At 42.2% G+C, this 14347-nt stretch overlaps 1 protein-coding gene across 1 annotated transcript in view; it reads left to right on the forward strand.

Moving 5' to 3' along the window:
- LOC118102563 (glucosidase 2 subunit beta) overlaps positions 1-13821 on the forward strand; it is a 111818-nt gene extending 97997 nt beyond the window's left edge. Inside the window, exons 14-15 of the mRNA XM_035148839.2 lie at positions 9702-9801; positions 13118-13821. Of these exons, the coding sequence (XP_035004730.1) occupies positions 9702-9801; positions 13118-13255 (238 nt within the window). The 3' untranslated portion in view covers positions 13256-13821. The remainder of the gene's footprint in view (positions 1-9701; positions 9802-13117) is intronic.
- Positions 13822-14347: the final 526 nt, after the last annotated feature.

Genomic DNA, 14347 nt, shown 5'->3' on the forward strand with positions numbered 1-14347 from the left:
GCCAGCCACCAGGGGGAGATTGAGACATTTTGGTCTATATGCAGCTGCCAAAAATGTCCACTACTCTTTATACTGATCTATTACCATGCAAGTTACAGCTGATTGGTTGAGGTAGTTGTTTATTTGGTGGTAAATGAGAGTGCTCATTGGTCAGAAGTCTAGGCAAAGGAAATAAAGGCCTTAATCTAACGCAACATTGAATTTGGTAATCCTGTGTGGGATCTGGAGGAAATTAAAATGAAACACACCATAATGTAAAATCATAGAGTACTGATTGAATGCAGTGTCATTATACCACTGTTGCAGAAAAGATTAAGCTCAGACTCCATTTCTCCAAGTGTGGATCTGACTTTTAACAAGAAATCAAATGTATAACACCAAACACCAGCTCCTTCCAGTTGGCGGCGAGCACCCAGTATATAACCTCATTTTCATTTCTTTTAAATGACTGTAAACACATTCAACGGCACAGCTTACTATCAGTAACTATTTAAAACACAAGTCTCAGGAAGAACATTGTCAACATCCAGTAATTAGCTTAGTATTCAAAACATTCCCTGCTAACGACTACAACTATAAAAAAGACACTGCTCTTTAAAGTGTGCCCTCACAACAGCGCTCGGCCATAATAACCTTTCACCGTGAGCAGAAGTGCATTTGCAATATTTATGTTGCCGCTTTTAGAGTAAGCTCAGGATAAATACATGGAAATAGCTCCAGGCTGTGGTGATATAGGAGAGACAGAGAGGTTGGAACTTGGAAACCTTCATTCTGTATCCTGATGAAAGAAGTATCTTCATTTGTGAAGACCGAACATGCAGACATTATTTGGATAAAGAGGGAAATCTTGATATGTTTCACCAAAACAAAAGATTAAAAAAGATGAATTGTAGACATATTTCTTTCTAAGATGCATTTTCTTCCAGACAAAGGAGGGCGGGGTGATTCAAATGTAGCCGTGGAGGAGGAAGGGATCAGTTGAGGGGTCATCCAATGAGGTTTTGTTTTGGGACTCCAGGGAAATCAGGTGGCCACGCAGTCGGGGTCGCAGGGGTCGGCGTGTGTCGCCCGGCAAAGTTCAAGGAGCCCGAGCCTTCCTTTGTGCGGAGGTCAGACCGCTCTGCACTCGTCATCATCGAGGGCGCACAAGCGGAGAGGAGAAAAGGCAGTGCTGGAATAGTGCGGGGCCCGGCGAGCAGCTTGCTTGTTCACCCTTCAACCTTGGAAACACACTGTGTCCAAGCTTGGAATACATCCAAAGCTGAAAACAGGATAGACAAAGCCGGAATAATAATAATATCTCCTAGACACTGCTGGACAGATCTGAATATACAAACCGTTAAAGACCTACAAAGGGAACATTTTTCTCCACTCTGCTTATGACTCATATTGTACAAACAAAGGAAAACATAGCTGTGGAAGGTTCAAAATGTTCTGACGTATGGATATTATGAGTGAAAGAGATGCAGGGGCTGTAGAGGTAGGCACAAGTGGTGCTGATATTCTACTTATTCGAGGAGAATAAAAAAAGAAATGGGGGCATTGTGACACTTAAAAGAGACCCAAAAAAAAAGGCTATTAGTGTTGTCAGTCACTCTTGCAGGTTCATATCGCTCAGTATTCAAACCCACAGGTCTCGCTAGAACTGCTTTATTGAACAGTAGATTTTCAAACAGCAAACAGTGGAGCAGCGAGGTAGCCTAGCAACATTGAAACCACAGTGAATGACTGCGTGTGCCCACTGCGATGGAGCCAGGCAGTTGAAAATGACAGCACAGAGCAACCCCAGAGAGAGTGGGATGTTCTGGCCACCGTGGAAAATACAAATAGGTTGGCTGTTTGTAGCGTTTTACTGGAGACATACGCAGGCTTTTTACAGATCTGCCTTTTGACCCACGTACAGATTCAGCATAACAACACTTTCTCCCACCGACTGCCAGGCTGGTGACCCTATATTGTTTGTTTTTTTTGTTGTTTTTTCCCACCGTGTAGTTCCTGTAGCGCTCTAAATAAAAGATCCCCCAGAATGTAAGAGAGAAAATCTCCAGGTGCTGAGAGAAAGAGGTGCAGCGATGTGGATGCCTCCAGGCTGATAAGCTCCTTTTAAGGGCCTCAGCTGAGCAAATTTATTGGCTCTACTCTGTGGACACAGTAAAATGGAAAGATGCTCATTTGATCAATAAGAGTCAATTTGGCATGAGGCCGCCTAAAAAAGCCCAACGTCTTTCTTTTTTTATGATCTAAAAAGGAATGAAATTGTGATGGAAATCATGTCCCTTCTCCGTCTAAGATTAATTACTGCTCACTCGTCGTTCTCGGGCATGTATAAACAGGAGAAAATTACTGCGGCTAATTATCTCGATTGGTGGCCATTTTATTGCACAGCAATCGCGAGGGAGCTGTAAGATTATTACTGTGAAAGCGCTCGAGCACAAGCGGGTTACAAATGAGCACAAAGAAACTGAAAAGCTACCCGGGATCGAATCAGGAAATGAGACAGTTCCACACCTCTCGACCGAAATGGTCTGACTCGGGGGCGGAAAATACAGAAAGGGGCATTTTGGTAATTTTGATATTTGAAGATGAGGGTTAGTTGATGAGTCAGCAAACGATGTTAGATGAAGAGCGAGGACATGAACGTAGGAGCAACATAACCTGAAAGGGAGATGGAGAACCACGGCAATGAGTATTAACTGCATGCAATGTAATGCTATCAGGCTGAAATAACCTTAAGTCATTACATTCCCAGAATGACAGAACCATTGGGTATTTTTACTACCTGAAACATCATAGTGGGCATTATCTTAATATTGCATTTTACATCTTTATTTCCTTCTAAATTAACCTGCACAGCATAACTTGAACTTGATGCGCCAAAATTTGGTTTCTTCGATAATCCTCCTGACGTGTATATGAATGGCTCATTCTAGATTTACAAAAACTCAAAGTTTCCTTTCTGGAGATTATACACTAATGAAAACAAAACTATGAATTTTCTTACTTATGGAGCGGAATCCAGTTTATGTCCATACGCTATAAATCTGTATAAAGGACAAATGTGTAAAATCTAGTTGGTTCCCCTCAATGAACGCAAATGGACATTATCTGGTTATTATGCCTTTGCAAAAACATTTAATTCCCTAGAAGTCACATTTTAAGGTTTATGCTGTAAACGCTATTCTGTATTATAGCTGGAATATATTTACGACAGTGCGATCTTTTTCTAATCTATAGACACATATCTTAGATTTGAATATTTGTGCAAGTTTTCATTGTAAAAACAGCCAATAAAAGTTAAACAAAGTGCTACTGTCCTTTTTACATAATCTAGATTAAAATGTTCATCAAACTGTCACATTGAAAACAAGCACAATCACATCACAGCCAAGTGACAACTGGCTATTTGTTGCTTCACTCTCCACCGCGTTGCTTTTATGAATGTGGTCACTTAATGAGTAGAGTGATGCTCCCTTTCATGTGTTCATATCAAAGCTCATCCCATCCCTTAATTGTTTTGATAGGCTCCTTTTTTTTTTTCAGTGCTGATGCATTTTATAATTAATTATTTTTCTCATCTTATCTAAGCCGTAATGATTTAACCTACAAAGTAGCGACGGTTCCACTGGAACAAGTGCATAATTATACATTTAAGTGTTCTACTTAATGCGCTCATTTTCAAGCTGTCAAGGTCATTCGCTGGAGTGCCATTAGCAAAGAGAGGGCCCCTCTCTACCTGGGAACATTGCAGCCGCTTAATGCCCAGCACTCAAGAGGAGCAGGCCGGGTTGTACGAGTGCAGACACAGAAACTCATACAACACACACACTAATGTAGACCACGTTACGCCTGTGTGTGTGTATTTGTGCGACTCGATGTGCCCACCCTTCATCAGACAATCAAGGTGAAGGGGTAATGACTCTCGTGTGTCTGAGGAGAGGGTTAAAATAGTAGGCAGAGGAGGGTGGGAGGGGTTGACACTGTGAACCCCCGATGGCCTTTCCGCCGGGTCGCCATGGCAACATCTCGCCCGGTCGTTAATGAGGCACAAGTGAGCTGTTAACAGAATACTGATTCGGGTTTGACATCAGCCCCTGATTCATATCTGTCAGGAGCTGTTGATGAAATATGCACCGTGTGTTTGTTGTGTAACCGCAGAGAGAAGTGGCCTCGGTGTTTGTGCAGCGAAAGCAACACCAAATGTGCCATGGATGTTACTCACTAATTTTATAGTTGATGCAAAACACATGAATGTAACAAAAAAATATATAAATATAAATCAAATATTAAACAGAAACATCTAGCATGCTGCCTGCAGTTTCAACATTTGACCTGTTGAAGGTGTATTTATATCCCTGCATTCATTAGTATGTATAAAGTAATAATATATTAAAATACGGCTCTGCACTCCATTATTCGCAAGCAAAGAAAAACACGGTATAAATGCAGTTTTTTTTTTTTTTGTGAAAGCAAAGCCCCGACTGAGCGTGTGCCCTTCACATGTTCCAATGCGTATGAATTATTTATGAAGGTGCCGGGCACAATGGGTGGTAGAAGCATCAGTGACTGGCACGGTAATGACGGTCGCCGGGCTCATCTCAGAACGCCGCTCGCTGATTGGTGACCTTACGCGAGTGGCAGAGGTCACCGATGCTTGGCGCTGCCTGGCTATGAGAATGGCGGCCTCTCTTTCTTTTTTCCTCGTGAAGCGCCGAATCCAAATTAACCAGCGGCTCCCAAATTGCTCTGTCTACCTGCCAGTGCAGCGCCGCGTCTCATGCTGTAAATGATTAGCGCATTAACGGCATAGTGAGGGGACTAACTTGCTGCTCCAGACCCCTTGTTAAAGCAGCGGAAAGCATAGCCATGAGGTATAATTCATTGCAGAGGCAGCTAATGAGTGGATGCTACAGTGGGGAGGTGACAGTAATAAGTAGAGACGTTACAGCGTCTTAACACAGGTACTGTTTGTCATTAGTAATGCACGAGGTGAGGATTCAGAATGAGGAGCCGGTGGTTAGAGATGTATTTACATGGAATCTGATGCTGAGTTGGCACCTCCCATCTGTGACAGTCAGTGTGACCTTGCTTGATGCTGATGCTTGGTAATAACACAAAGTGATGGGAGCTGCCTGTAGGGCTGCTGGGTATCATTTGAAATAGTTCTATACTGGTGCCAGAAAAAGTATTTGAGTCTTGGCACCTCATGGTCTTTTTTTTGATAAGTCACATTGGAAATAATAAAATGTCTTTTATTTATGGTTTTTTTCTCCATTTGCTTTCGAGTTGTTTCAAAGTAGCACTTAATGGTCAATACTAATGGTATTCAGTAAAAGCTTATACATCTGCCCAGAGTCACCCTCTAACAAATAATAAATCCATGCATTACTCATTGAAAAATCATTAGAAATGTAAAAAAAGCATAATATTTTTTAAGGTTTTAATTGGTTGTTAGATTTATATACCGTTTTTGTTTTCCAATCTGATTTAAACCCAAGTATTGATAATTTTTTTTGTCACTTGAAACTTAAAGTCCTGTCCACACTAATGCAGATATTTTGGAAACAAAGCTTTTCCTCCGTGTTTGGTCTCGTCCACATGCAAACAGCGTTTTTTACAAACACTTGCAAAGTACAGATGTTTAAAAAGTCTGGTATCTGTGTGTGTACATGTAAAACGGTGCATTTGGGAAACGATAACGTCGCAGTTTACTTTGTGCATACCCAATGTTGCTCTGTATATGCACCAGAAACATCAACAATAATTGTATATTGTCCAAAAATGTCTCTTAATGTCATAAGAAATATGAAGGGATCGTTCTTGGCCCATGTTCCATCATTCCAAGTTTCATGGAAATCTGTTCTGTAGTTTTTATGTAATCCTGCTTACACAGAGACAGGGGTGAAAACAGAACATCCTGGGTGGAGGTAATTACTGAAGTTAAAACCTTGTACCTAAGTGTACTCATCTTTTTTTTGTCTTTATCATCACAGTTGTGATAATAAAATTCCTCCGCACGCAGTCAAAGTACGTAAACAAGTGTCGTACATATGCAGCAGGCTGCTTTCTAATGTCACAAACACACAGAGAAAACACTGAAGGCAAATGAGCATATTTATATTCAGTTTACTTGAAGAAACCACAGACATACCAAACAGGGCCACCATGATGTTCTTTTCTCCCTGTGGTTTTGTTCATCTAGTTTCTCTCCAGTGAAGGCCCAGGGTCTCAACACACAAACACACACAAACACACACAGACACACATTGCACGTGCACAAACACACCCTTTTGGCCCAGATCTCTCCCCCTCCTCAGTATCTGCGGGGTGTTTAAACACCAGAGTAGAGTTGTCTAAATGATAATTGCTTCTGAAAGGTTGCCTTGTGACTATATCAGAGGGGGTAACTCTCCACTCAGTGTTGAGCGAGATTAGCCGTGGATCTTCGGGATTTATCACTCGAGGCATGAGGATTAGCGCCGCGGTGAAGTTTAAAACAGAATCAGTGGCGACTGCATCATTTTAAAGAAATAAGAGGAGCTTATATCAGCTCAAGCCATTATCAGAAGAAGAAAAGGACGCTAATCAGCTTTTTTAATGCTAATTATTCCTAATGAGGATTAGATTATGGGGGAAAAAACTGTAAAACAATATTCACAGACCAATTTTGTCAAAACAGTACTTTACATGTTCTTCCAAAGCTGTAAGTTTGGACGTTGGAATGATATTATATTGTTTTTATATTATTTATCTGCACTTTATTCAGGAAACTGAAGGTTTCAAGGAGCTCAAACTGCACTTGAATGCTTTTTTTTGTGGGTCCTGGATGTAATTAAATCACACTTCCATACGCATCACACCTTAGTGATTCAGAGAGGAAATTAAATTAAATTGACTCCTTAAGGTTCGCAGGTAGAGGCTGAGTTCTCCCAGGCCCACTATCTCACAATCGAAGGTAAATGCAGGGATAATGGGTTTTAGCCGGCGAGATATGCTGCTGTCACAGGTCTTTCTGTGATGGAAGGTGCATTAGATGGCATTAGAGGAGGGGGGGGGGACAAAGAATGAGTCATAACCCAGATATCTGTAAATAAGATTCTCGACGTTTTAAGTCTTTAAAAGTAGCACATGTTCAATATGTTCCATCATTAGTCATTCAAAGGAAATCCACATTTGAAAGCCCCCTGTCTCCATGTGGTCTGAAATGTATTTCCACAAAAACTGGTGGGAAAAAGTGATTTACTCTCCACTGCCAACGTTAATCTATTTCAATTTTTTAAATTATCTTCACTTCTGTGTATTTTGTTGGACTGGAAACAGAAAAGCGTCTGGAAATCCGCTTTCTGAATAGTAATGTTGGGCAGACAAACAGGGTTTTACAGCCTGGCTGCAGTAAAACAGGTGCAGTGGATCGGCCGACATGAAGAGAACACATACAGTAACCCAGATAATTTAAGGAGACTGGCCCCTGCTGCATCGTGTGCATCACCGCGGCTGCAGCTTAAAGCCAAACTGTGATAAATTGAATGAGAAAATGAAGTTGTCATTGAGCCAGGGGGGTCTATTTTTGCACATTTGGGTTGTGCTATATTGTCTGACACAGAGTCAGAGTAACATAGACTAATGTTAATGCCATGGAATTTAGCAATAAGGTGCAACGTGCTGTGTTTTTCAGAGGTGTAAATAACTAGCTGGGCACTTTTCTGGTGATAAGCGCGGAATGACTGTAGAAAATGGGCTGTCAATACCGAGTGCAAGTATTATTACCGGGAATGATCTGTCAATAAGATTCCTCCTTTGTGTCCAAATGACTGGAGTGTGTCGGCCACATCTCCGTGATAACTCAAGCCTAATTGACAGGGCCCACGCTGCCTCCTGGGGCCACGGGAGGGCTGACAGAGCGAGAATGGAGATGAAGGAAGGAAGTGAGCGAAGGTGAGGTGTGGGAATGAGTTGCGTTAGGGGATTGGGGGGGTGGGGGGGGCTTGCGATGGACGAGGAAGGCGCAGAGGTGATGCGCAAGGGATCGCGGGTCAACTAGTGGCACTGTCACACACTCACCGCTCGCCGTGTCTGCCGGCCCTGACAGCAATCCATTTGAGGGCCTCCAGGTGCTAACAGAGTGCTAAAACCCAATCAAACAGGCTGGAAGGAGAAAGGCGAGACGCTCGGGCCCAGCCGGCTTCCACTTGTGTGAGCAATTCACCTCTGACTGACCTGTTCAGGCATCTTAAATAAGCCATGCACATCGCGGTCCGCAGAGAAGCCACACTCAGGGACCCAGGGAGCCACGTGTCTATAAGAGTGCTTCTGGAAATCAAAGAGACCTCCACGTTTCCCCCGGTCAAGGTCAAATGAGAGTAAAATGGCATTTAAAGAAATGCGGGAGATAAATTCAGTTTTTTGGACAACAAGACAAAAAGTAATGTTTTTACAGCCCTTCACATTTTTCTTTTACCTTTTATGATTTGTGTCATTTTTGGAGATTTGCGATTACCTTTGCTTAATGTGGATAAACATGTTTATTAATGTGAGCTGAGCGCTTTGACACAAGGATTCAATGTCAGGCCACTAACATCAATTATTAGGACTATTAAATATATAATAATAGGTCATGAAACACAGCTCCTATAATAAGAAAAGCAGGCGCAGATGAGATCCTGCTACTTTAATGTCCTGCGGAAAGGTCAGTGTGGGCACATTGATCAAGAGTTGTGCACTTGTGACAGGGTTGGCACTGCAGAGAAAAGCACTTAGGCATATTAAAAGTAAAGTTGAATTTATAGCCTCTAGTCGCTCTTTATCCAGAATGATTAACAGATAATTGACAAGCCATTGATTAAAAAAAGACTCCTGCAGGCCGTCAGGTTATTTTTTTCCATTGACTGTGTATGTTTCCCCGAAAATGAAAAGATTGATTTCATAGTTTATCCTCTGTCCTGAGTATTTTCGCATTGCAGGCAGAAAACTGTTTCTACCCGATGTGGTGCAGAGATCAGAGCGAGACGCGATTCAGTCAAATCTTCAGTCCGTGCGACCAAACGCAGAACCGATTTCTTCCCCTCTAACAGGATTACAATGTTTTACAAAAAACCAACACTCACACCAGCAGCACGGCTGCAGGCGACGCCACCTCAAAGAGGCTCAAGGTCAACAAGAGATCAGAGGAAATGAGCTGGTGGAAGTTAATAAAATGGCATCTGTCGGTGCTGTGTTGGCCTCAGTCCACTGGCGTCCTGGTTTGCTTTGGTTTCCTAATTCCCTTTGAAATATTTGGTGAGAATGTAATTAGCTAGCACCGGGCAGCGGTTGCCCATTTGAGATGGGCTCCTCTTCACCGTCCCTGGTGTGTTATTGCATATTAACTCTGACAAAATTGTAATTAATACCCCCCCACCCCCCCTCCATTGTTGAAGAGGAGAAGGGATGCTGGAGCGCTGGTGCCAGGAACCAAAGGAGGGAAGTGCCAGACTCGCCGTCTTGCCAGCTTTTTATTTTTACTGGGAGAGAGTGTTCTCCAGTAATAAGCCAGTGGTGTTTCTCTGCTCAAATTGTCCCAACTGTTTATAAAAGAAATTACCGATTTTTGTTCGGCTTGACTAATAGATTCCAACTCGGATTCCGACAGACACTTTGTCAAAGTTTCAAAACAACGATAAAACCCAAAATGTTAAATTTTATCATTTCTGTTTTTTGGATTTCAGGAAGTGGGGGATGTGGGCAGGAACACAGCAGAACCAGTACAGTCAGATGGTGTATGAAAATGGAGAGCCCTGCTGGCAAGGAGGTTCACGCAGCGCTACAGTGAGTACGACAAGTGTCTCACACAAAAACATACACGCCGACGGAGCATATGAGAGCACGGAGGCAGCGCAGAATAAACTGATAAATAGACAGATGAACAAATTGTAAGTGCACACTGGCTGTCAAATAAACAGATGATGCAGCGAAGAAAGAGGGAACAAAAAGAAGACAGGAGCCTAACGAGGGCTCTGTTGTTGTTTTAGTGAATGAGGACATTTTTACACTTTAATAAAGTTGGTACAAAATTACCAAGTATGCTTTTAATCATTTGTAATTTACATAAACTACGATGTTGGGAAAATGCGATATCTTCATGTATACCCAACCCACACATCCCTTTATGTACTGAGTGTTGAAGCTGTTCCTGCATGTTTAATATCATATTTTTTTCTTCCTCCTGTCTTGACAAATTTCCTACCATGTACATATTCTATCAGTATAACATGGTCGTCTCATCTGTTGCCACGTTTCTCTTCTCTAACTTCTCCGATCCTGTCGTTATTCACTAATTATTCACAGTCACTTCCTTTTTGCTGTTGATAAAAAAGTAGATCATGATGTTTTTACACATAGTTAAATCCACTCATTTCTCAGTAGTTGTAATCCTCATCGATGTAAAGCTACGGTCATGGTTGTTATTTTTGTTTTGTCACATTTAAAGCTTCTGAAAATTCCTGATTCTGAAAATCCTGGATGACGGATTGGGCTTCATTTCTTGTAAAGAGAAATTCGGGGTAAAGAGAAATATAGATCACCTGACGTAGCCCTGTTGTTACTCTGTTGGTGTAATGATGGAATTATAGCCATGGAAATCAAGACACCAGGTTAACATGAAGTTAGAGGAGAAAGTCTCTGATATAATCCTGATCCAAAAATGAAGGCTTTGTGTTCTCTGAGCTGAATGAAACTTGGCCCCCTCTGAGATTTTTCCTGCCGCCACCTCAGAATAATAGAGATGAGTGCAACTTCATTAATGTGAGCTGAGCGCTCAGTATTAGATTAGATTTTTGTTTAGCGCGGATTTTAGAAGAAAAAACATCGAAAAATGACGAACAATGAAATACAGGAAACTTGCTGGGCTTATTTTGAAGTCTCTACCTTAATATTGTTAACGTTTCACAAAATTAGACATTGCAAAGTTGACATGCAGAGAATAATATGACTGCCGATGAGAGTAAACAATAACATGTACTAACAATACTAACACAAAATTAAACAATGTGGTCTACACTTTACTTTTGACACATGACTCTCCACGTAAGACCGAGAAATCTCTTTTGTAACCCACTTTAGAAAACACTCTTCCCCCGACAACAACAACCCAAAGATGCTGCAGAGAACGACTTGAACCATCCACTTGACAAACTTGAGTAAACTGCAGAGAGACACATGGACTGAGAGAAAACAGCCAAACAAAGCTCTCTGACAATTTGAAGCATTCTCACGCTCCTCACACACACACACACATACGTCCTGTGCTTGTGCATCTCAGCTGTGGAGAGTCAGTCAATCAGTGAGAGATGTTCATGGCGCGTTCAGCAGCCTGGCAAAAACATGTTTTGTCCAAAGCGGAGTGATGGAGGCTGACTTGCTTCTCTCTCTGTCAGTCCACATTGATCTTTACGGCTAATGCTGCTTTCTCTTTTTTTCTCTCCGCTTCCCCCTCGTCTGTTCTCCATCGTCCCAGGGTTCCCTCCTCCTTCAGTCACCCCTGTGACTTCCGTTTATATATTTTTTTTTCTGCGCGAGAATTAGCTCAATTAAAAATGTAGCACATTTAATCATCTCATTTTCTTTGCCTGGCCCCCCTCTTCAAATCAGAGTCCAATAAATGTCGTTTGCGAATGCATGTACTCGTACCATCCAGGGGCCCCCTTTGAAAAAACTAAACTGAATTCCTTTGATACGACCTCCTAGCCGTGTGCAGTCGGCATAAATGAAGTCTCGTCAGAAGTCGACGCTCATTATATTTGAAATGCTGAACCTCGTCTTTGGGTAGTGCTCTCTCTTTCTGCTCTGAAACACACTTCTCTCTTTATACTTGACTAGTGGGACCAGTGATGTATTGTTTCACTGGTGGATATAGAGGTAATCCAAATTCAAGCAGTGTGCAGTGTATCTGGAGTCCGTGGGGAAGGGTGAACTCAACTGTTTCAGTTATTAATTAAATTCAAAGTGCTGGTCTGTGGCGGCTACATGGGAGCAGCGGGTTTAGGTAGAGCTAGCACAACTGTAGCTGTGGCAGGGGAGGACATCTGAAAGAAAGATTGTTGATTTTGTATTTATGGTCATCATTTATACTCATAATAATATACTCACTAAGGTCATTGCTAACAGGAAGGAGACAGGGAAAGAAACATGAACTGTCAGGTCACCATACAGATGAAACAGAGGAATTTCAGTCCCCGAGTCAAAGCTCCTGTTATGTTGTTTTTTGACCAAGCTCACGCAGATGCAGCAGAAAACAATATCAAATGTATTTGCTTGTAAAACTTAAAGAGTCTAATTATTATTATTATTCCCCCCGACACTTATCTATGGCACCTGCAAGTCATAACTGAACAACCAATAATAACGCACCTTGTCTCAGCGAGCGGCACACGCCCACCTTGATATCGGCATGCAACAAGATACTAAGTGACACAACAAAAGCCTCTATTTTTAATGCAAGTGACCAAATCACCAGTTGTGCCAGACTCAGCACAATAATACCTGTCAAGTTCCCGTCGCTCTCCCTCACTAGGTGCTTTTGTTCACCAGAGGGATTGTCTGTTCAGGGTGCAGCGTGATGTGAGGGGTTGCTATGGAAACCCCCTAGAAGTAAAATAAGTTGTTTTTCCCTTTTTTTTTCTCCAATCTCTCGCAGAGGGTGTCAAAAGTTACCGATTAAACGGCACGGCAGCGGTAATCACATCCTCCCCTGTCCTCGTTCACACGTGGGGACGACAGCCCGCGACGTCCCTTAATGCCACAGTGTCCCGCAGTCACAGCAACACTTTGGTTCTCGTCCGCCGCGATGGGCAGGGGAGGTGGTGATGAAACTCTCCGTGAACAGTACCATCACTTTGTGTGACGAGAGACCTGAATATGTGTGAAATGCCAGCTCCTCCGGTGCAGTGTCTTTGCATAATCCCGTCATTTGTAGTGATTCGTACTTATTCACAAAAGTTTAGAAAGGACGGAGTAAAGGCAAGGTAGGAGAGCGTCTTCCATCACCTCCCCCCACCTTTGTGAGTTGAAGCCGGCGTGGCTCTTGACTCAGTCGAACAACAGCTCTCCGCACCACCTCAACTTTCCTCTCTTTGTGCTTTTCTAGGTCACACTGACATGCGGAACAGAGACAGCCTTGCGATCGGTGAAGGAGCCCAGCAAATGCCAGTACATCATGGACTTTCAGACTCCTGTGGCCTGTCAGCCGGTGCTAAAGCAGCGGGGCATACACAGTGAACTGTGACCCCTTCCTCCACTGGCCTAGCCTAGATTCACCCGACTGGGCACCGCCCCCCTCTCCCTCCACACATCCAAATGCCTAGCCAGTGGCAGGCCGGGGTCCTGAGGGTCCCCTCTGACATCTGTTACCAGAACATAGACTTCCAAGAAAGTCTTGCTCAGGTCAGAGTGTTATTTTTCCTAACACTGATCCTAGACCACTTTATTCTTCATTGTTACAATGCTACTTTAACTCTGCTATGTGTACCTATTGGAAGCAGCATTTATTGAATGAGTTAGTGAAACTGAGTATTAATTATGTTCCAGTAAATTTTACATAAGGGTTTTATATGTAAGGCTCAACCAGATTACTATGTAAATATTGGATGAATTAAATGCTACTGCAGTAGATCAGTTCCAGTGTATAATGACATTGCTGCTAATGTTAATGCTGTGTCAAATTGCTGCTTATTCATAAGCACAAATTAAAGGACTACGACCTTCTACTTTATTATAGTGGCTACTTTAAAATACAGTCCAGTGATATTCACTATTTTACACATTGCCAATAAATCCATGATTAAACTGAAACCAACAATTGATCCTCCTCACTTTTATTTTATTTATTTAACGTGTATTTAAGATGTTGCTGATATTTAAAATGATGTCCCTTCATTATGATTGACATGAGCACAGACTAGCTTCACCAAATGTGTATGAATCCGCAGCTGAAAATAGTCCCCTGCAAATGCACCACTTACTCCTGTTTAAGTAACACAGCAGCTATTTCAGGTAATTATTTGGCCCAGTTAAAAAATGTAACCTGTGTAATTTGTGGCCCGTTCTTTTAAGGTGTACGTCTTCAGCTGGAACTAATGGGGCCCTGGACTCCAGACAGTGCTACAGACAGAGTAAGTTGTAAATTATTGAGAGACAAACAGACACTTTGTTAATTGTATGCGTTTTTATCAAATGTGTTGACAATAGAAACAATATAAAATGAGCTCAGCCTTGTCCTTAAGTATAATAATTCCCCTTTGTGGGACTAATAAAGAATTATCACAATTAGCACTGTATATAGTAATCGTGTTTCTGCACATGTGTACACGACAGCGAC

Source organism: Hippoglossus stenolepis, chromosome 23 (assembly GCF_022539355.2).
Source record: "Hippoglossus stenolepis isolate QCI-W04-F060 chromosome 23, HSTE1.2, whole genome shotgun sequence".
Taxonomy (NCBI): Eukaryota; Metazoa; Chordata; class Actinopteri; order Pleuronectiformes; family Pleuronectidae; genus Hippoglossus; species Hippoglossus stenolepis.